The 24,513-nt window shown below is 41.2% G+C and overlaps 2 protein-coding genes across 2 annotated transcripts; both read right to left on the reverse strand.

Moving 5' to 3' along the window:
* Positions 1-2,900: 2,900 nt before the first annotated feature.
* Positions 2,901-6,599, reverse strand: LOC149141832 (uncharacterized). The gene is made up of 2 exons (XM_089451344.1): positions 4,683-6,599; positions 2,901-4,517 (listed from the first exon to the last, which is right to left on the reverse strand). The coding sequence occupies exons 1-2, from the start codon at positions 6,597-6,599 to the stop codon at positions 2,901-2,903; spliced, it is 3,534 nt and encodes a 1,177-aa protein (XP_089307470.1).
* Positions 6,600-15,627: 9,028 nt separating this feature from the next.
* LOC149141833 (uncharacterized) lies at positions 15,628-16,104 on the reverse strand. Its single transcript, XM_089451345.1, has one exon. It carries the CDS (start codon positions 16,102-16,104, stop codon positions 15,628-15,630), a length of 477 nt encoding a protein of 158 aa, XP_089307471.1.
* Between the last annotated feature and the right edge of the window lie 8,409 nt (positions 16,105-24,513).

The following is a 24,513-nucleotide window of genomic DNA, read 5'->3' on the forward strand; positions in this document are numbered from 1 at the left end:
CCCTGGTTGAGAGCCTACATTTGTGTCTTCTTTTATTGTTGTTTCTTCTTGATAATGTTTGATGAAACGATCTAACTAAAGGAATATAAAAGAAGATAACTAATATTCACAAGCAAGTATCTAGGCTAAAGAAAATAAGAGTAATAAGTTGTCACTTTACATTTTCTAACATATTGTGGAGATGAGCATATTATCTTCTATGTCAAAGTTCACATGGATTAATATCATTATGTACAAGTTCTTGAGTAGGTTCTTTCAAAATTCTATATAACCTTCCTTCACAAGCTCCAATTACTCTAGCGGAATCTATGCTAGAGAATTTGGTCCAAATAAGAACTTTTCCATCAATATATGTTACTCTATCTCCTTTGTCTTTAAGCAAGAAATATAAACCAAATTCTTCTTCAAAACTGGTACATATAAGATGTTGCTAAGATGAACATCGTCACCTTATTCTAGCTCAATGGATGTCTTCCTAATTCCTTTGACTACATAAATGTTATTATCTCCAAGTTCCACCTTTTGAGATAATAATTCTTCCCACTATATTTGTGAGGTTGTATCGATCTCCCATCATGTGTCTTGAGGCACCACTATCTACTAGCCACGAATATTCACTATTTGCAATAGAACCAGTAAGAGCATAGAAATAAAATTTCTTTGAAAGTTCATCCAAGTCTCTCGTGGCAACATGCTACTTCCCCTTTCTCTTTCTGTCATTTGATATTTCAATAAAATCATGTCTAAAATGACCATATTTGTGACATTTATAGCATTGAACTTTTAACATGTCTCTCTTTCCTTGAGGAGCAGATCTTCTACCTTCAGGTCTTCGTCCTTCATTTCTCCTTCGGAAACCAAACTTCTTTCTTCCTACACCCTTCTTTAAATGTATTGCATATGATTGAGAATCGACTTCATATGGTCTTTAAATCTTTCCTTTTTATATGATCATTGATTCTTCTTGAGTACAATTTGTACATAGCTCTTAAAACTTTGGAACTTCATTTCTAACCCATATACCTACTACAAATGAGTCCTGTAACAACCCACAATTTAAATATACAACTAATTAGATTAATTATGCGATTTATAATCGACAAACATCTATTCAACTAATTAGAATAGAATTTCAAAAAATATGAGCAGAGACAACTTACTTGTAGCGATGATATTCCTTGTGATTTCAGACTTGAACGTTATTTGAATCCCACTAACCACATCCAAGTTTTGGGGACGACTCTCCACCCAACTGTAGGTTGAGCTGCACATAATCTTTCTACAGTTGGCCACCCTCGATCCCTCAATCAACATACTACTGCCAAGAAATCCTTGGTCTCACGACACTTTCCCCCAAGAGAATGGATGAATCTCATCCTCCTCATCGTCTATTAAATAGGCCAAATGGTTCCAAAAATGGAAAGAAGATCTGCATGCACACATTCCATGTGTCAACATACCAACTTTTATTTCTTTATTTTAAATTTTACTTCATTTAATATTTCTCATAATTTAACTCTTTCTTATTTTATTCATTTTTACTTTTTGTTAACTTTACTTATTTTACTATTTTTATAGTTTATAGTTTTTATAGATACTATTTTGTGTGTCATTATGAAAACATAACATCATTGTTATCACAAAATTCTGCTTGTCATAAATATACGTACAATTACCACATGCTTCACATCATAATATCCTCCTAAGTTATAACATCAACATATCAACATCAAAGACATATCATTACATAATAAATGAACCACGTATCAATATACCTCATATCATAACATCATAATCCCTATGCATATCATATTCATCATAAACATACAACATCATTATCGTAACAACTAAATATATAAGAACCATATGTGCATCATTATCCTCATACCATCATATCATGAAACATCATCCCAACATTATACTCAACAATCTTATTTTGACGTAATAGTTAACTAAAACCATAACTGAAATCATAGTGTATGATTTAGATGTATCAACAAAATTTCAACAATAAAACATGATTTATATGGTCCACAAAAATATCTATCTACGCCAAGTTATGCAATCATATTTGCTTCATAACACAATTTAATAAAAATTATAAGGAAGTCATGATGAATAATATCCACATCTTGTGAAACTCATCACTGGGGATGACTTCAATGCCAATAACAAACGGTCAATCAAAACACCTAAATCTTGTCTACATATGACTTGAGCCTTAATTCTCATGTATCCTTATATCATACACACTTATATGTTAAGACCCTTAAGATCAAAAATTTTCTTATTTTAAAGGATTTCCTCTTTAATAAGCCCACTCGTTGATACAAATTATTTATGTCTTACAAATTAATAACATGATTAACTTTAACTCAATACTCTATACACTCATTAACAATGTGTATCTACATATACCATCTATTTTCACTTCATTATTGTGTTTCAATACAATATTAATATGCTCACCTTTTAATCTTCGTATCTGAACAAAATGTTTACTACGAGTAGTTGTAATTTATTTTACTATATATAAATATATATATTTATTACTTTAAATTTACTATTTTTTTTTCCCCTGGGAAAAAGTCGTAATTTCTATTATGTGTTAAGAAATTACATTTTGCAGATGCCGAAGCATATTCATATGGAGGCAGCATTGCCTGTCGAGATCAAAAAATAACTGTAGTTCTAGTGAGAGTAGTCTAAGATGTCTCCACGCAGGGAGCATTTCCAAAAAATACTAGTATGTCTATCAGTGATCAAAATTTGCCTATGCTCTTCGCAGAGAGCAATATATATGCTGTATATAAACAAAATAGAGTTCAGCTGAACTCATGTCTAGACAGTGTCTATGTACATGCTATAAACAAAAAGTTAACTGAAATAAAGTGTGGGCTTCATAGCCCCTCGTCCATGTGGTCATCAAAAGGTCTGTGGTAGTGCTGGTAGTATATGCCGTCTATTTCCTCCTGGATCAACCAGTCTTCTCCTTCTCTATGCGCGGCCTCTTTGGAGAGCTGGTCGGCGACGGTGTTTTGTTCCCTGTAAACATGATGGCAAACAAAAGATTCAAAGGCTGCAATCAATCTCTTTGCTTCATCAAGTATGTGCCTCAAAGAAAATGCATGACAATGGGATGCATCATTCAGCCAATTGCAAACAATTTTAGAGTCTCCAAATAGCTGTAGGTGTCTGCATTGTTTATGGATAGCAAAGTGGATGATATGTTTGGCCGTGCACAGTTCAGCATAGTTATTTGTGCCTCTACCAAGATTGATTTGTAACTTGAAACAGTGCCTCTCGTTGAGATGGAGGATAGCACCACCCCCACAGCCCGCTTCTTGGGCCGAGCCATCAAAAAAAGCCCATGGTATTGATATGTCGATGGGAACAGGTCTGATGATGCGAGGCGGGGCGGGGGGATCCTCTTCAGGAAGCATATTATAATCAGCAACCGTGTGGAGGATTATAGAAGGCCAGTGAGGGGCTTTAAGGTTAAAGATTGACTGATTCCGCGCGATCCAAATGGCCCAGCAAGCCAGCAGAGGCAGGTTAATAGCTTTCCCAGAGTGATTATGGCACCAGGCATTCCATGCTTCAGAGAGGTTGTTACCATGCCATTCTTTCAAAAGCGGGATCTGTGAGGTAAGAGATTTCCAGAATTGAATAGAAGAGCTGCAGAATAGAAACAAATGATCGGTGCTTTCTTCTGCGTTATGACATAAGTGACAGCGAAAGGGTCCATAGAAGGACCTCTTCATGAGGTTGGTGCCGGTAGGAATTTTATCAAATAGGATGTTCCACATCAACAATCTCGTCCGGGGGGCTGACTTAAGCTTCCAGAGCGCTTTCCAGGTGGGAAGTATATCTGGGGGTCTATAAGGTTCCATGAGCCTTAGATATCCAAGCTTTGGTGTGTAGACACCATGCTTGGTGAACGCCCAAATGATCTCGTCTGGTCCATCAGTGAGCCTCATGTGTGCTTGAGATAGTGCAATTGTATACTTCGACCATTCGTTTATCCACTGTGCAGGCAATTCTAAAGCTTGGGCGGATAAGCAAGCTTGCTGAAGGAACGAGGAATTTGCATGATCTCCAATATGTTTAATGTGAGTAATCCCTCTGTCATGGAGGTATCTAATAATATCAGCAGATAACCTATGGGCATTTCCACATCCAACCCATGGGTCCAGCCCGATGCGAACGGCGTTACCTTCCTTTATGCGCCAAGTGATACCATCTCGCAGCAGAGGTAAGGTGCCGATGACTGCTTTCCAGATATTGGAAATTTGGTGATTGGTGCCATGTTGTGTACAGATCCAATCCAAAACGGTCTGTGGTTTGATGTATTTAGCACATGCGACTTGAGACCAGAGACCATCTGAGGTAAGTAGACGCCATCCGAGCTTAGCAGCCAGAGCCTTGGAGAAGAAATCCAACTTCTTGATGCCCCAACCACCCCATCGCTTGGGCTTGGCAATGGTATCCCATTTTACCCAAGCGAAAAGTCTCCCCTGTTATTGTCCTTTCCAAAGGAATCTGCAGCAAATACTTTGGAGCCTGTTCAAAATGCCTTTTGGAATCCAGGCTAGGGCCATCCAATAGACTGGTGTGGCTTCAATGACAGCTTTGATGAGTACTAATCTGCCTGCACGTGAGAGGTATCGATGGTACCATACCTGTAGCCTCTTTTCCACTTTTGCTATTAGCCATAACCAGTCAGCAATTTTGTAGCCAGATGGTTTTAGTCTAAAGCCGAGGTACTTTATTCCATCCTTCAGATTCAAAAAGACAAAGCGAAAGCGCTGTGAGGCAAAGGAAGATTCATGAATGGAGCAGCCAACCGTGGTGATCGTGGATTTATTTTCATTGATCTTCATTCCAGTGGCTTGCTGAAATAGGAGAAAGGAATTGTGAAGCGAAGTGGAGTCCCCAATGCTGCCATTTAAGAATATCAAGATGTCATCAACGAATAACAGGTGCGTGAGGAAGAAATTGTCCACAATTTTGATGCCAGTCAATTGATGCCTATCTCTGGCGGATGAGATAATTCTGCTTAATCCTTCCATGATCAGCAAGAACAGCAGAGGTGAGAGAGGACATCCTTGTCTAAGTCCTCTCTCTGATGTGAAGAAGGAGGTAGCTTCCCCATTGAGTAATACACTGTAAGATACATCGGTGATACAGCTCATCGTCCATTTAATGAAGCCATAGGGGAAACCAAGATGAGTTAGCAGCAGCCTTAAATACAGCCAGTTTTTTCTGTCAAATGCCTTAGAGAGATCCACTTTAAGAATCATTCCTTTCTGTTTTTTGATCTGCAGGGAGTGCATGAGTTCTTGAGCAATGGCGATGGCTTCATGGATCTGTCTTTGATGCAAGAAAGCGAATTGTTCGGAGGATATGTGATGCGAGAGGATGGGCTTGAGGCGGTTGGCGATAATCTTGGCAATGATTTTGTAGAGGCAATTGCAAAGTGAGATGGGGCGGAAGTCATCGAAGGAGGTCGGGGCATCGGATTTGGGAATAAGGGCGATGAAGGTGGATTTGATAGCAGAGGATATCCTTCCTCTCCTCCTACTATCTTCCACAATCTTCAGAAGGTCATTTCCCAAGATGTCGAAGAAAGCGATGTAGAATTCTATGGTCCACCCATCTGGGCCAGGGCTCTTATCTTTTTTAAACCATTTTATTGTAGCTTCTAGTTCCTCCATGGATACTTCCCTCTGAAGCTCATCCGACTCTTCTTGTTCAACATATCTGGGAAAGAGTTCAGCTACTCTCATGATCTCCAAAATATTGATGTCTCCAGGAGCGGTATATATACCTCTAAAGTGCTCAGTGGCCAGTCTGGCCAGGTTCTGTTGAGATGAAACAGTGTGGCCACGATCATCCTTTAATTCCCAAATAGTGTTGATGGCTTTGCGTCCATTGGCGAATTTGTGATAAAACTTAGTGTTATTGTCTCCCTCAGAGAGCCAAATAGCCCTGCTCCTTAGCCTCCAACTTTCTTCTCGTTCTTTCAGTATTTGGGAGCGTTTTGCGATGAGAGTGGTATACAGTTCCCTGCTCTCCTGTGTGGGGAAAGTCCCAGATGATGTATCCTCAAACTCAGCAATGACCTGTTCAGCCTCTTTCAGAATGTGATTATCTTGGATTCGCTTTTGGTGTGCCCAAGTTTTGGTGATCTGCTTGAGTTCAATAAGCTTTCTAACAAAACCCGCAGAGAGTTCCTCATCTTCCCTGATGGGATTGTTCTGCCAGTAATTTTGGACCAGCTGAATATACGAGGGGTCCTGAAGCCAAGCTGCATTAAATTTGAAAGGGCTCTTGATTTTGTGATTAAGGTCTTCTGCCTCCAGGAAGATAGGCCTGTGGTCGGATATGCCACCGGATCTAACCCATTGGCGGAATCTGGGGAGGTTGTTATACAGGGTCTCCTTAATAAGGAAACGGTCGAGCCTCCTGGCCAAACTCTGATCCTCACTCATGTTATTTGACCAGGTGTATTGTAAACGAGCAGATGGAATGTCCACCCAGTGATGATCCTCTAATAAGGTGGAGAGGGTATCGGAGAGGGTGTCGACCTGTGCCATATGCCCCCATGATTCGCAGAAGCCCAGGGAAAAATTCAAGTCCCCTCCCAATATGATGTTATCAGCTTGTAGAAGTCCAGTTTCCAGTAGGGATCTCCAGTAGTTGGCGCGGTCAGTGCAAGGGCCTTAGACGTTGATGATGCGAATATACCTTTCAATAGAGTGAACAAAAATGTCTCGGCCAATGAAACCCCTGCCTCCCCAGAAATTCTGAATATCCACAGCCCTGTTGAAGACCCCAATAGCCAATCCACCAGATCGCCTGGACGCATCCAGTGCATGGAAGGTCTAGTTAGGGAGCCAGGAGGAGAGGGTATGAATAAGGGGATCAGCCAAGCAGAGGGTTTCTTGTAGGAAAATAATGTCCAGATGAGTCGAAATAAGCAACCTCCTGAGCGCTAGTTTTTTGGTTGAGCTAGCAAACCCTCGGCAGTTAAAAGATAGAACCTTCATGAGGGGAGGGGAAGAGGGCCATCCCTTGCTCTAAGCGCCCTAAAGATAGTTTGTTGTCGCCCGAGGGCAACCTCTTCATCGGCAGTGTGCCTAGCTTTGGTAATGCGGGAGGGTCGACCACGGGAGGTCTTAAGTGAGGAGGGAACACTCACGGAGTCAAGACCTACGACGTCAGGACCCTTGTCCCTCGACCGGGATCGCAGCGAGTAACGAGGAGATGTCTGAGACGATCGAATGGAGAGGGATGCGAGGGTCGATGTGATCAACAGAGGAGGGGCCAACGGAGGAGGGAGAGGAAGGGAGCAAGTGAGGGATGAGTGAGTGTGAATGATATGAGGAGCGGGAGATGATAAAGAGGATAGAGGATCAGTGCTAGGAGGGAGAAGTGATATGCCCGATGCAGTGCAGGATGCAGGAGATATCAATGAGGGGGGAGATAAAGACATACCCGTATTCGCTGAGTCCTCTTGTTGTGGCGCTGATTGCACAGGAGCTGTTGTTGTTGTAGGAGGTGCAGCTGAGACAGTGGCAGTATCAGCGGCCGCAGAAGTGTTCCGGGGGACACCATCGTCCTGTTCGTGCAGTTGAGGCTCTGGATGCTGTACAGGATGTTGAATAGGGGAGGTGTCCAGGAGAGGGTCGACCCCTACTACATTGTCGTTCCTTGGCGCTTTCTGGAGGAGAGGGCAGTCCTTGTAGAGATGCCCTACTTTGTGGCACCTACGGCAGCGATAGGGAATGCCCTCATAATCAATGATCTGTCTGCGAGCTGAGTCTCTCCACTGTATAGTAATGTGCTCATAAAGCCCGCCCCTGGTGTCCATGTTGACGAGGATCCTGGCATAAGCCATCATGCCAGTCTGATGATAGGATTTATCGTAGCCCATGTAAGTACCAAGAGCATTACCAATACGTTTGAATATATCTTCAGACCAGTATTGGAGAGGTAACCCTGGGAGCCTAATCCAAACTGGTCCAATACCTATCTGCTCTCTCTCAGGGTCGAATAAAGGTGTCCATCTCTTAAGGAGCACAGGGGCATGCTCAAAATGCCAATAGGAGGACAAAACCCAATTAGTGTGGTCAGCACGAGCAAACCTCAGTGCGAACCATCCCCTCACGAAAGTCTGCACATGAGGGATGTTCACCAAATGATGCCCCCAAACTTCAGTTGCCCAGGTCTTCAATTGTGCCGCCGTGTAGCTGCGCCCCCTGATGCGACCAACCAAGACCCGATCTGCAAAGTCCATCGCTTCTCCCCACTGAATATCCTCTTCCAGTCTGAGGAAAATATCGTCCTCCTTGGATTTGAAGCACTTATATTTCCGTTTAGGGCCGCGCGGAGGTGGAAGGTTCTGAGGTTGACCAGAAGGCGGAGCGGTAACATTCAAAGGAGCCGAGATCTGATGAGAGGCAGGGATTCCGGAGCCAGAAACAAAAGGGGGGCCCGAGAGCGGGGGTACGGCAGTGAAGCTACCGGAGAAGTGACCAAGGGAGACCGCGAGACCGGCAGAGGAAGAAGGCAGAGAAGGGTTATGCGGCGGTCGAGAAAAAGAGCCAGCTTCCGGGAGATCTAAACCAGGGTTAGGGTTTAGGCAACCAGAGACAAAACCGAGGGTTGCCGGAGAGTGAGGGGGCGTAGAGAGGGCTGGCCAGGTAGGAGGTTCATCCGGAAGGACCACAGGCTGAGTCCTCGATAGTTCACCGAAGGAAAACTGTGAGTAATTTTCGGGGAAATCAGAATTGAACATACCTTCTGAGGTGGCATATGGAGTATGCCAGATGGAGACCCCTTCCAACGAGTCAGCAAAATAATCAACGGCATCCAGATCCTCCATGGCCAGCTGCGCCTCGGGACGGCGGACACCTTGTGGAGTAGAGAATCCTGGAGAAAAAGACAAGTTGCAGTTTACGGACCGTGCAGGGTAAAAAATGAACTGTCACAGGTAGAAACGGAAGTCACGGCACAGTATAATCCCCCCTGTGCGAAGTTACGAAACCGAAAGAGGCAGTGTAACGGAGGAGAGGTAGGCGGTGACAGCGGTAGCGACGGGTGGAAACGGAGGGCGACGCGGTTACTGGAGCATCAGGGTTCTGTAAAAAACCCTAACCAAACCCTTCGCGCAAAATAACCCGACCCGACATTTTCAGAGCCTCATCCCCCTAAAGCCTTAAATTTACTATTATTTAATATATACATTCAAAAATGACATTATTATTATCTTAATTTAATTAAATAAAAAAATTATTTTCCACCTAGAAAAAATAGAAAAATCTAATACAAAATTACATCTAACCAATTTTTTTTGCTTTCTTAAAAAATGATGTAATTTCGAATTAACTTACATAGATTTAGATATATTCAAAAACTTCATTCCTAATAAATAAAAAAGACATATATATATATATATATATATATATATATATATATATATATATATATATATATTCCAAGTAAAATTAATTCTATTATAGTAACAGTAAAATTACAACGACGCTCTAGCCTCTGCCAGTCTGGAACAGAGATATAGCAAGTTTAAACATCAGAAAAACTGAGTTGAGACTGCCCGAAGGGGAAACCAGTCCAAAAAACAATGGAAAATCCTACCTTCACAGGGATGCTATCGTTTAAATCAAAATAGTCCATTATAGCAAGTTCCTCAAAATGACCACATATCTTGAGAAAAAAACATTAAAATAAACCATCAAAAAACAGAGCTGGGTAGCGAAACCTGTCTGCATGGATGTGCTAGGTGTCAGTAGGCAATGGCGGCTCCTCCACTATCAAGCATTTGTAATCCTCCCAATCATTCTCAGCTACCTTCTTGCCACCCGTAGTGTCATCAGTCTTCTTGCCTTTGCCTTTGATGGTGTCACTGTTACCCAAGGCTTTTAGCTTGCTGGTTGCAGGCTGCTCCTGAGCCATCTTCTGAGTACTGGCACTCGGCTTCTCCTATGTACAGGTGGGAGGCATTTGAACCAGTGTCTTCACAGTGTTGTTGGCTAGGACAGATTGTGGGCAGGTCTCCTCTCTGAATTCTACAAAGACAGTGGCTATTATTGTGGGTCTGTTCGAAGCGCAGAGGAAGTGAAATTGAGCAGATTGATGACGTTGTTGAGGGGACATAGGTAGATTGATCGTCTGGGTAGCAGCAGTGACCCTTTGAGCTTCACCGAGGTGAGTGCGACCTCTTCCGCTACGGGTGGCAGGGTAGCGACTCGTGGATGGAATGGAGGATGGGGAGTGTTAGTGTCGGTCTTGAAATCCCTCCATCAGTGATCAAAGCTCTTTGCATTTGCATTGGTAGGTGTCTCATCAGTGTCAAAGTTTGCATCTCATTAGGCATGCCATAACCCTGATGGAGGAGCTGGTCTATTCATACCCCTCTTGGCTTTGCTGGATCAGGTCATATCAGGTCATTGAGTTTGTCAAGCTGCTCTTATTTGGTCTTAATGTCAAAATTCCAGGTCTAGGGTTTTGGTCAGTTGTCTTAGCAAGGTCATGTTTCTGAGAGTCCTTGAGTGACCAGCAAGCCAGAGGAAGGATGGTAAACATGTTCCTTTGAAATTTTCATCATGTATAGTTCATTTTTAACCTTGGATTTAAAAACCCTGTTTTTAAAGCCAAGGTCATGATAATTTTTGTAAAGAGAATAAATTTCCAAATTGTCTTCAGAAAGGCAGCAACAACCCTGGTCCCCTTGCCACAGTCCTTCAGATGATCTCCCTGCAAAAAGAATCAGGTCAAAGCACTCAAAAGGTCAACTTCAGGATAAAGGAAACCAAGAAAATCAATGTTTTTTAAAAGTGTCAAAATAGACTTTATAAAGTGGGTTTTTGAATGAAATTTTTTCAAAGTGAGATTATAAAAGGTAATCTCCCTCCTTTCACTCTCATTGTGCATTTCGAGCTTCCAAGAGAGATTGTGAGAGAGTGAAAAGCGAAGGAGGCAAAATTACAAGCGTTTCGGGCAGTTTGCAGGTGCGCGACCCGTCCAGGCTCGTGCGCGACCTTTTGGGCGGTGCGCGACCCGTCCAGCAGTCCCCGGCAGTGCAAAAACATAACGGGCGCGACCCGTTGGGCTGTGCGCGACCCGTCCAGGGCTGTGCGCGACCCGTTCATCTGCCTGCTATCAAAACTTCAAAACAATTCCTTCATTCCTCTTCAAACTTGCTTGATCGGTCGAGGTAGGCTCCTAATCCATGGTTGATGGTATGGGTGATGAAAATAATGATGTATGCTATGGTTTTATCTTTTAAATTTGCAAATGAATGGATTAATGTGGCTGTTGCTAATGTTTGTAAAATGCTAGGGTTTTGTGACTGTTTCAAGTGTTTTTTGTCCCATTGATCCCTTCCTTTTTTCCCTCTTTCATTCATAGTCATGCTTGCATCTCTGTCCCATTTGATTTGTACATAAAATGTTGATTTTTTCCCCCATCCCTAAGCTATAAACCCTACCCCTCTCACAAGCACTCAAAACCATAATTCCCTCTACCATACACATGCAAAAAATAAAACAAAAAGAAAAGATACATTTGAAAATAAAGAAAAGAGTCATGTGAAATTAAAATTTTGCTATATATCAAAAGGCATGCACATAACCCCTATATACCCTTGACATCCCCTTGTACATGAAACTTTCCCTTTATATGAAAATAATGTGTATGTACTCCTTAATGTGCATGTGCTCCTTAATGAACAAAAAGAGCAAAATTTGCCTTATGACACACATGAACTCATACAAGCAAATTTGGTGTATGGTGTCCCTATGCCCCTATTGATATATGTATCCCCTTACATGTTCATTATCATACATGTTTTGTCCCATATGAGATGTTCTTTGCAAATGATTTCCCAATGTTAAAATTGTTCCTATATGCATGACAATTTGTAAAGTTTCCCTTGAAAATTCCCTGTTATTTTCATATATTCCCATTCCTTGTTAAGAAGTTCCCTCCCCTAACATTCCCCTCATGTTTTCCCCCTTGAAACAGCATAGAGTTCAGTACTTTTGCAGGCAGAGGCAGCAGTTCAATTTGTCCTTCAGTTTGCCCACCTTGCTCCAAAACCATGTCAGATACCAAGACTTATGAGCAAGGTGATGACCATTCATCATCTACAGAGATTGAGGAACAGAGGAGACCTCGTAGAGGGGGTAAGGGAGGTCACCATAAGAGGGAGGAGCCTACTTCATTGGCAGAGTTACAGGCTTGTCCTTTGGCACTGAGTTGTTTCCAGTACATGTCATGCTATCAGTTTTGTGAGAGGCTCTCTCAGATTCAGCATCATAGAGAGTTGGCCCGCTTGTTTGTCTTACACCTCCATGATGGACATGTCACTCTTGCAGGGGTGAATTTCATATTGACACCCGAGGTGATCTCAGAGGCTACAGGTATACCGAATGTGGGTGAGGTGTGGTCTAAGCGCAGACTACTTGATTTTGTTCACTTTGAGCCCTATGTCCGGCCATCATTTGTGAAACTGTTGGCAGGTGTTTTCCCATTCAGATTTCTTCGGAGTGAGTATGCTCCCCTCATGAGACTTATCATGCATTATTTCACATGTGAGGGCAGATTTTCACAGGTGTATTCATATCACATTCGCCTGTTGATGCATTTCACCCGGGTGAGGATGATGAACCTCCCGATCTTCCTATTTCAGAACATTCAGAGGATGGTACCCATGTTGCAGAGGAAGACCCCGGCCCAGCAGTACCGGAGCCTTTGTCACTATGGTTTGATCCAGCTTATAGTCTCTTATCAGTTGACTCAGCAGGGTATTTCATGGGAGGAGTTCATCTCCCGTGAGTTTTTCACAATGCCACCTCAGCCACATCAGGAGGCTATTCATGAGGAGGGAGGACCATCTCAGCAGCCTGATGCTCCCATCACCCGACATGTCAGCTCCACTCCTATGGTCACCTATCAGAAAGGCCCAAGGGCCTTATTTGCAGCAGCCAGGCGAGTACTATCTCCACAGCAGGTGGAAGGGGTCTCGCCTTCATCTTCAGAGCAGCGAGTGTTATCTCCACAGCAGGTGGAAGGGGCCTCGCTTTCTTCACCAGCAGAGGTATTGCAGAGGGGCAAAGAGCCCATGGTTCATGAGGATCCAGTGATCGATCTTGAGGTCAGTTCTCATAGCCAAGAGGCAAAGGAGATCATTCAGCAGCTTAGGGCCGAGAATGATACTTTGCAGTGGAAACTTGAGGGTGCCCAATGGACCATCACATATCTAGAGCAGCGGAACACACAGTTGGAGGAGGAGAAGGCACTTGATGAGATTTGGAGGATTCGTAGTGATCGAGTCCTCAACCGTAGGAGGCCCGGTGATCCATTGCCTGTTGACTGGGAGTCTTTGCTTATTCAGGAGAATGCCCACTTGGAGAGGCTGTTGGCTAAGGCCAATCAAGACAAAAGGTTGCTAAGGAACATGAAAAACCACTATTGGGCTAGGATGCACGTTTGTAAAGCAAAGATGAAAGTGTTCCAAAGAAGATTGACCGAGGCTCTTAGGAGGAAGAAGAAGGCCAACCCACTCCGCATCTTGGCTGAGGCTTCTCTTACTCATCATGACACTCACTAGCCTCTTCACAGCACCAAGTACAAAAAATTTTGGAAGTTTTGGCTCATTTTTGGCATTTTTGGGCAATTTACAGGTTTTGGCTTCTCAACGGGTCTCACCCCCGGTGAGACCCTTTGTCATCGTAGCTCCGTTTTGCGAAAACTCAGCATTGATGGATTTTTCATGCAAAGTTACATATGCCCATCCATTACCTTGAGTTTTCATGAAGTTTTGGGCCTCCAAAAGGTCAAAATACAGTCAAATTTTGACTTTCTGCCCCTTTTTTGAGCTGCAGAAGTAGTCTTGGGAGAATTGACTTTTGACTGGGAAAATGACCTCCAAATCCAAAAATTCTGGTTGGGTTGGAAATTAGACTCAGAGAAATTTCCAACGAGCTATCCTGAACCTGATTCTGACATCGGGAAGGCCTCCAAACAGGGCTCCAAAGTGCGCGACCCGTTGAGCTGGATGTGCGCGACCCGTTGAGGGAACTTTGCCAGATTTGACCAGTTCAGCCCAGAATTTGCAGTTTAGCTCCAGTTTGACTTGCTGAGGTCGATGGTGGTCCTTTTGACTGTACTTGTGGCACTTTTTGGGTACTTTTACTCTTGTTTTACTCTTCTAGAAGTTTCTCTCATGTAAAAGGGTAAATTTGACTGTATGAACTGGTTTCCAAGTTTTTAGAGGCAAGTTGTTTTGACTGCCTATTTTGTAGTGCTTAGTTTAGGAGTTGTTCAAACAGCTCCTAGGATAGTGAGCTCGACCCCTAGAGGTGGGGAAGAGGTTAGATCATCTATATTATGTACTTTCATGCTCATTTTCATGGTTGGACTCTTGAGGGAGGAACTATCATTGTATATTTTGCTTGTATCTCTGCAATTTTTGGCTAAGGAAGACCAGGGTTTTGCAGTCATCATTGGGATTCTTGTGGACTCATTGTGTTGATGGTGTGTCTCTTCATGTTATTGTAAGCTTTGTTATGTGATTCATTTCCTTTCTATACTGCTGCATATTAAACAAATGAAGTGATAAAGTTAGAATTCATGCTTGCATGCTCTGCTTTCAAATTTGTTTAATTTCTATGTTTTCTACTGTCTAAAGAGAATTCAAATCCATTGTTTGCTCTCTTTAGCCTTATTATCTTTCTTCCAGATCATCCATTTCAGCTAAAGACATCTACACAATCTCCTACCTTGCCCCAAAGACTTCCCTGCAGAAACTGTGTCCAATCCCCGCACCGTAAATTGCAGTTCCTCAATTTGCCACCAAAAACCCCAAAAACCCCCAAATCAACCTTCAAATCAGTTTACTAGCCTAATATCTGTGTTACCTTGAATTGGTCATCTCTTACCATTGAAAATTTAACGAGATTGACAGGAGAGAGCCTTCTCTTGCCCCGTAGGGCTAGCTACGAGGCTGAATGGTTTGATGTAGCTTTTGAGATTTGCCTTTTCAGCCTGAGGTGAAATTTCAAACGCTAACAGGGAGGATGAAGAAGAGGTCGATGCAGAGGGAGGTGGAGAGGGGGGGCAGATGTCTCAGCCTCGATTGCTGCCACACCTGTTGTGCATGCGATGGCGGAGCCTTGGCATAGTTCTATGGGTGGGGTGGTGCAAGCTGGTGTGGGCCAAGAAGACTGAATTTCTAGCTGTGAGATAGGAATGGTTGGCAGACTCTACTCTCAAGATACCATGTTGTCCCGAACCAGAGACGGAAACAGGTGCTGAGTAATTAAGTTGCAGGGTGCAGAGAGCAGTATGGGAGAAGTGAATTCCATTCCCCAAGTCTACACAACTCAGGATACTGCATCACCTAATGGAGGCGAAACAATGTGTTGCAGATGATCCGAATCCATGGTTTTAAAATTGCAGGGGAGGTCTCGACCCGCGCACCAGATTAATGGCACCAATTGGGTGACAGAGGCGCGCCTTAAATCACCGCAGATGAGAATGCAGGTGGTCCTGTAGCCATGCCACCTGCCAGCCCAATGTCTCATCCACATTAATGCGATCTTAAACACCCGCAGCCAGGGGTGCTAAATCATTTTGCACCAGTGCAGTGCATGCCTGTAATTGGATTCCATCTTTTATAATATTGAGCGATCCTGAGTATAATGTTCGATCACTGACCACCCCCAAATTTGCCAAGAGGTCTGCCACTTTGTTACCATCTCTCCTGATATGTTTGAACGTGATTGCTCTGTTGGTTGTGAGCCATTGTTCAATGAGCTCTAGACGAGCTGCTAATCTCCAACTGCAGACCATTTTGTGAGTAGGGGTCCCTTGTAGAATTAGATTAGTCATGTTGATGAGTATCTGAGAGTCTCCTTCAATAACTAGAGGAAAGAAGCCAAGTTGCTGCGCTAGTTGAAGGCCCTGCCACAATCCTTCAAGCTCGGCTGAGTTGTTTGTGTCCCATCCAATTGTGCCTAGGTAAATCAGAAGAGGTTTGCCATTATGATCCCTGAATATTCCCCCATAACCTGCCATGCCTGGATTGCCTTTGGAGGCACCATCAAAGTTTAATTGGAAAATTCCTAGTGGCGGAGGGATCCACTCGCTGGAATTTTTGTGATTTAAGAAGGATTTACTGGGGTTTTCCTGTGGCTGGTTAATCCTCAGATTCCAATTCTTCCAAATTCTCTGCTCCTGTGGAGAAGTAGGAAAATCATCTTCGAGCCAGGTTTGGAGCGCTAAGGTTTCCTGTAGATTATTGCATAGATTTCTCCATATGAACTCTATGGGTGTGGATTGATTCTTGAAGATGTGGCAGTTTCTTTCCTTCCATAAAGTCCAGATGAGAAGACCTGGGACAATTTTCCACAATGTGTTTAGTAGATTACTCTTGTACGGATTGTTTGCCCAATTGCGGAAGGTGTTGGTAATGTCTCCTTTTACTCTTCATTCCTTTTTACATCTAAAGCTTGTTTTTTCCCAAAGTTTGTTTGCTAAGTTGCAAGTGTCCATGAGGTGTTGTATGGTTTTTTCCTAATGTCTGCAATTGGGGCAAATTGAGGGCCTATGGAAGCTTTGTTTCCTCAAGTTGTCCCATGTGAGGATTCGTTTATGACATAATACCCAGAGGAAGGTAGAAATCTTAGGCCATATTTTGGGAGACTAGATTTTTTCCCAAAGAGGGTCCTTGATATGATGAGTACTAATCAACAGGTCGTAAGCCTCCTGAGTGGTAAAAGTTCCACGTGGAGTGTATCCCCATTGCAAGATGTCCTTCTTATCGGAAAATCTAATTTTCATGTTTGTGAGTTTTGTGTCCATCTCCTTGTGCATTAACTTTGTTCTTTTCCTGATGATGTATGTCGAGCTTATCCATGTCTATATCCCTGACTGAGGGTGGCAGTCCAGTATTGGTTGACTGCGTCCAATTGATGCTTGTCCTAGTCCTCTGTATGTGTTGGTTTCATCATGTTGTTGAGCCTGGGTCTTTGCTGCCAAGAGTCAGCCCAGAAGCAGGCGTTGTTGCCGTTTCATATTTCCCAAAAATTGTGTTGTTGGATCATGTCTCTGTGTTGTCTGGCCACATTCCAGATTCGAGAGCCTTTTCTGATATTTGTAATCTGAATTAAATCGTCTGGCATTCTATTGTTTGCATATTTGGTAGTCCAGAGGATGACCCACAGTGTATGTGGAGCATAGAGCCATTTCCACCATATTCGTGCTCCCATGACTGCATTACTATGTTGAGGGTCCTGGAGACCAATACCCCCAAGTTTTTTTGGAAGACAAATTGTTGCCCATTTAACGAGTGCCCATTTGCGATTTTGACCAGAAGATCCCCATAAAAAGTTCCATTGTAGATTTTAAATTTTTTTAAGCACCCATTTCGGCGCTACCAAAATAGAGAAGAGGTATAGTGGCATTGATTGCAAAACAGCCTTGACTAGCACTAGACGACTAGCCATATTGAGGGCTCGAAAGGTCCAGGAAGTGAGTCTGGCTTCTAATTTGTCCAATAGCGATTACCAAGAGGTATGCTTAAGTGCAGAATCAGTTAAGGGAGCACCAAGATATTTGGAAGGGACAGTGGCAATAGGGAATCCGAAAATGCGGGCTATTGCGGTTTGAGTTGTGGAGGGAGTGTGAAAAAAGAAGATTTGGGATTTAACAGTATTGATGCTAGCTCCAAATGCTTCTGAGAAATCATTAAGAATGGATCTGAAATTTTGGGCTTCTTGGACTGAAGGATGCCCAAATAACATATTATCGTCTACAAATTGATGATGAGTGATGGAAGGGGAGTTATGGAGAGATATTCCCCTTAGCTGTTGAGATTGAAGAGCATTCTTGATGATGTGTCCTAACCCTTCGGCCATGAGAACAAAGAGAAAGGGGGAGAGGGGATCCCTTGATGGATACCTCTAGAGGGATGAAAAGGTGTTGAAGGAATGCCATTAACAAGAATTGAGAAGAAGGTGGAGGATATTAAGCTCATGACCCATCTAACCCAGGGAGGAGAAAAACCAAAGGCTGAGATCATTTTTTGAATATACATCCAACTCAGTTTATCAAAAGCTTTAGAGAGGTCGATTTTGAGTAGCATACCTGCTTATTTATGGTGTTTCAGGGAATGAATTATCTAATGGGTGAGAATGATGCCATCTATGATTTGCCTTCCTTCAACATATCCTGATTGTTTTGCGAAGTTGAGCATGGGAAGTAGCAGTTTTAGTCGAGAAGCAATCACTTTGGAGATGACTTTATATATAACATTGCAGAGGGCTATAGGCCTGAATTTGTCTGGCGTAAGAGAATTCTCTTCTTTGGGGATGAGAGCAATGAAAGTCACATTCAAAGAGGGAAGCATCCAATGGAGGGTTCTGGATTCTTCCACTACCTGTCAGACTTCATCTTCAATTAAATCCCAAAATTTGTGAAAGAAGTTTGAGGTAAAACCATCTGGTCTAGGTGCTTTTCCTTCCTTGAGCTGATGCATGGTCGAGTCGACTTCCTGTAGAGAGACTGGACGAAGGAGCAGTTGATTATGTTAATCCGTTATCACTTTCAGGATGTGCTGGAGAATCCTTTCTATAGTTGGTTGTCTGTTAATTTGAGGTTCTTGATGAACTGCTTTGAAGTGATCGAGGAGCTCTTTTTCAATATCCTCATGTTCTTCCAATCTTTCTCCCTGCTGATACTGTATTTGGGTAATAATGTTATGCATTCTCCTCTGTATAGTGGTGTGGTGGAAAAATTTTGTATTCCGCTCGCCCTCTTTTAGCCATCTTACCCGGGATTTTTCTTTCCAGAGGATTTCCTCTTGCTTTTCTCTCTCTGCTATTTGATTCTGAAGGTTCTTTTCCTGTTCTGAAATTGCTTCAGTCCTTCCTTCAATGATGATGGTCTGCTGGATTTTCTCCATTTCCTGAGCTAGAGCTTTCTGAGCTTGAAAAATGTTTCCAAAGGTGGCATGATTCCAATGCTTGATGTGCATTTTGAGATGTTTGAGTTTTTGCTGGAATTGAAACATTTTTGTTCCTGTTGGGGGTATGAAACTTTTCCATGCCGAATGGACCAGATCGCTGAAGTTTGGATGAGTCAGCTAGAAATCTTCAAAGTGGAAGGGTCTTCGTGTGGTTATTCTGAGCCTTTTCCATTGAAGCGAGATGGGCCAGTGGTCTGATCCAGTAAGAGGTAATATTGAGGCTGAGAAGTCCCCACCAAGGTGGATAGCATTGTCCGAAATCAGGAATCGATCCAGCCGGGAGGCAATCTACTAGGAGCCGGATATTTTGTTATTCCATGTATAGATTCCATTGTTAAAAGGAAGGTCCATGAGCTAGTTGTTTTGGATGAAATCCTTGAAGTGATCGCTTTCAGTGTCCAATTTGATTCGGCCCCCTATTTTTTCCTCTAATTTAGTGATCATATTGAAGTCACCCCCAGTTATCCAAAGAGGGTGGATTCGGGTGGAATTGAGCAAAGTTAGCGTATTTAGAATTAATGATTTGTTCACTGCTTCTTGGGGAAAGTAAACATTAGTGAGATGGCCATGCACATTGGTCCCAATGATATGGAAAGTAGCTTGTATGAAGTGATGGGTTGAATGGATGTCCATGAGCGTGATGACCTGTGCATTCCATGCTATTGCAATTCCTCGTGAGGCTCCCTGAGCATCCACTACTACAATTTGACTACCTGGCCAAGCTTTTGTGGGAATGTTGCCAAGCATAGTACTATTACATTTAGTCTCTTGCATGAAGAAAATTTGAGGTTTCTCCTACTGTATCATGTTTTTAATCATTATGTATTTCCCAGGGCTATTTAGCCCTCTTAAATTGCAAGATGTGAGCTTCATTATTCAGGGTTGGGGAGAGGCTTGTAGTACTTTGTTAGTTTGGAGTATCTTCCTGATTCTACCAGCATTTCCCCAATGAGGATTGTTCTTTGTAAATCTGTCTTTCTCCCCCATTTCTTGGTATCTTTGAATAGATTCTTCCCATCCCACTGACTTCCTGGTTGGATTCCTAAAGTTCATTGTTGATGGGCTCTAGATAGAATTACCTCTAGACTTTCTAGTTGTCTTGCCGGGATTTTGTCAAAAAAAAATTCCTTGTAGGCTTGTTCCAGGCCAAATATATCCAGATCTCCTATGTCTATACTTTCCAGCTATTCTTCCATATGCTTGGGTTCACTGCTTCCTGCCAAGAAGTCAGCTGTAAGAATGGGTTCATTCAGTAAAATTGTCTATGTCCATACCATTAGGTTTCCAAGCGGCGTCCTTAATTGAGGAGGAGAGGGGAGTATCTTTGGGTTGCAAAGGTTTTTGTGCAGGCCTTGAATCAGTGTGAGTGGAGATAGAGGGCGATTTGGGAGGCTCGTCATAATACATGGGGGTTTCAGAGGCCATTGATGCTGGTTGAGCCAGAATATCGAAGCTATTGCTAGTTGAGGGAGCAGAGGTGCTAACTGGGGGAATTTTGGGGTGCATTGCAGGTTTTTTGTGATTCCTTTTCCGATTTTTCACTTTTGTAAAGTCATCGGTATCAGGTTTCTTAGAGGAGGTATTGGATGAGGGCTTAACATTTAGCGGGCACTCACGGAAAAGATGCCCATGGACATGACATTTCCTACATCTGAAAGGAACATGTTCATAATCTATGGACTGGATCCATTCAAAATCATCATGATATAGACTTACCGAATCTGGAAGAGCTTTGTTCAGATGCATATAGACGCAGATGTGTGCATAGGAAGTGTATCTTCTGAGTTTTGTTTCTTCTGCTATTTTAATGAAATCCCCCAGGCCGTTTCCAATGTCTGTTAGTGATTCTACATCCCAATATTCCAAAGACAAGGAATATAACCTGATCCAGATTGGTGCCCAGCTCAAATCTTCTTTGTCCGGATTGAATCTTTCGATCCAATCTCTCAGGTACAGGCCTGTAGTATTAAAGAAATAAGGGTCGTTGTTAATGACCCTATTTCGGTCTTCTATATAGTTAAAGACCACTATGAAAAACCCTTTTGGTCCCAGCTGCAGGGTGATATGCCCTTTGGGTTTCCATTTGGAAGCGATCCATCCCTGCAAGGCTTTCTCCGTTGGCCAAAATCCAATAAATTTCCTAATGAGAGCATGGTCTTTCATGTACTGGATTTGGGTATTGATTCTTTGTCCAGGTAATTCTATCTTTGGTCGTTCTGCTGCTACAGGTTTGCAGGTCGTAGAAGTTGCTTTGGGAGCTTCAACATTTCCTGTTGTGTTTCGCAGTCCATTCTGGGGAATTGCCTCTGTTTCTTGCGGTCCTTTCTGTGTTCCAGTGTTGTTCTAGTTTGTCTGCTTTGTCGTGATGACAGGCGGGATCGATGCTGAGGCCCCATCAGGGCTATTCTTAGTCTGAGTCATATTGTTCTCATTGGGGGGAGGCTCAGAGTCCCCCCCCCCGGAAGGGACTCCATGATGGTTGTACTATTTGATGGTGAATACAGTTGCCAGGGTTTGCAGTAGGTTTGTAGCAGACACGTCGTGCTCAGAGCAGAGCTCCATTGCAGGGACTGACGAAACCCTAAACCATTGCAGAGCTGCTCACCGTCATCGATTCCTATTATTCATTGCCCCCACAAACACATAAAAAAATATATTAACAACACACTTATTTTTTAATATATGATATATGTAAGATATATATTTAATTAATTAAATATTTAATAACGTCTATTTAAACATCTTTCACTTTATTATAGTATGATAGTAAAGGTTTCAAATTATGTAAAGCATGCAACTCACTCGTTGTTTTTTTTAACTAATGGCTACTCATGCAAGTATTGCATGTCCATGAGTAATTATATCATGAGAATTTTTTTTTGTTTTTTCTTAAATTATATTAAAATAATTAATAAGTTATAGAAATTTTATTTTGTAATCACTTTTGTTCACTTTAGTTTCATTCTTAAAGTAAGATAACCTTTTTAATAAACCTTTACTTTTAACATGCACATTCAAAAACAACTATAAGAAAGAAATAATAATAAATAAATAGAATTTTTTCATAGAAAAATACTTTTGTAAAAAATATGCTAAGTTAAATGGAAACAGTAAATAGTAAATAAAAATAATTAAATCCAAAATACCAAACCATAAATATGTTTCTAACAGTGCAAAATATTTATTTATATATTTTCACTTTATATAATATTGGATTATTGTAAAATTGTTCATTTATTGTAAATGGGCAAAGTGGCATGTGTTTCAAAAAATAATTAATATATAAAGAACATTATGCATGCACTACTTGTTTGATGTTGATGAGGAGTGCTAATATAAATTTTATAGTTAAATGGCCAAATTTAAATATTCTTGAACAATGTTTTATTTTTCTTTAATTCTGCCCTACCAATTAAATATAGATTTCCATCTATTCTTGCATGGGCATGATTGAGGCGACTTTAATGACACCACAATTCTCGTTGGCCTATTTAACTCATGCTTATAATTACCAACCCGTTCTAATAACCTCGATTTAAGTGTATTTATTCCAACTTTTTCTGATGTATCGTTTATTTATTTTTTCTAGGAAAACTTACAATTTTGGGATTTATATATTTGTTTGAAAATTAAATTCCGGTGATTTAAGAATGAAAATTGTCATTTTTGTGAATACATTTTTATTTGAATTTGTTTGAAATTGAATTTTGGTAATTTAAGATTGAAGAAAATTTAACTAATTTTAATTTTCATATTCATACACAGTAACTTAGACTTCTCAATATACGTGCTTTCCGTATCTTTATTGAAAATATAAGATATAGACATTTGATTTGACAACAATTGATGTTGCTATAGCTAAGAGAGGAAATCATGGTTTTCTATAACACAACTATTATCATTAGTTCTTTTTTTATCATTCTTATAGTACATATAATAAATTCGCTATGAAATATGCATGGAATTTTAACTTAAAACATTTTACTCCATAAATAAATGCTCATTCATGCAACGTGCATGAAGAATAAAAAAACACCCTTTCAATATAAATAATTATTTATTAAATAAAAATAATTTGATATTAATTAAAATATTAATCAATCATAAAAGAGATAATCTAAAGGTCTAACAGAGTTGAAACCTCACTCTGATACCATATGTAACAACCCACAATTTAAATATACAACTAATTAGATCAATTATGCAATTTATAATCAACACACATCTATTTACGTAATTAGCATAAAATTTCAAAAAAGATGAGAAGAGACAAATTACATGTACAATGATATTCCTTATTTGTGATTTCAGAGTTGAACGTTATTTGAATCTCACTAACCGCAACAAATTTTTGGGGACGACTCTCCACCCAATCGTAGGTTCAACCGCACATAATCTTTCTACAGCTGGCCACCCCCGAGCCCTCAATCAACACACTACTACCAGAGAATCCTTGGTCTCACAAAACTTTTCCCCAATAGAATGGATGAAGGAATGGATGAATCTCACCCTCCTCACCGTCTATTAAATAGACCAAATGGTTCCATAAATAGAAAGAGGATCTGCATGCACACATTCCATCTGTGAGCATGCCAACTTTTATTTCTTTATTTTAGGTTTTACTTAATTTAACATTTCTCATAATTTAAATTTCTTATTTTATTCATTTTTACTTTTTGTTAACTTTACTTATTTTACTATTTTTATACTTTACAGAGACACACACATATATACAATTCCAATTTATTATTTATTATTTTATTTATTATTATTATTATTATTATTATTATTATTTTGTTCATTATTTATTGTTTACTTACTATTATTATCTTTTCTTTATTGTTTATTATTTATTTATTTATATTTTAATATTATTTTATTTTATTTATTAATTATTATTATTTTATTATTATTAGGGGGCATTACATACTCCCATTCTTTAAGGAACTTCGGCCCGAAGTTAAGTTGAATCATTTAACATTTTATTTTATTTAGTTATTTATTACTTCATGTTTGCCCTACACTCTCTGTTGAACTAGTATTACCAACAGGCATTGAAAGTTTCCACAACTTCCAGGAAATCCCAAAGAGTCTTTGTACTTTTCCCACATTCAGAACCAAGTATAAGCCTCATCAATCTATACCATAGCCTATGGCTAGCCCCAAGGCTCGCGCAAAGTCTTAGACCTCATTTGCCCCAAGGCAGGCATCCAGTCTCAGTACTTAATAACTTAGGACATCTCGCAAGACTGGCTCACTCCCTCCACACACACTAAGGTGCACAACCCCAAGCATCGATGTCCTTACACCCCCACCATTCTTTGGCATCTCAATCCAATATTAGGCACTTAGCCTACAATATCAGGCACTTGGCCTCCTCAAGATGGTCTCATAGCCCCTCAAGAGCTATCCATCAAGAGTTATACAAGACAAAGGAACCACTGACATATGTAGTGTTG

The sequence above is a fragment of the Pinus tabuliformis genome, chromosome X (assembly GCF_031772625.1).
Source record: "Pinus tabuliformis cultivar Carrire ecotype Pingquan chromosome X, CPIR1, whole genome shotgun sequence".
In the NCBI taxonomy this organism is placed as follows: Eukaryota; Viridiplantae; Streptophyta; class Pinopsida; order Pinales; family Pinaceae; genus Pinus; species Pinus tabuliformis.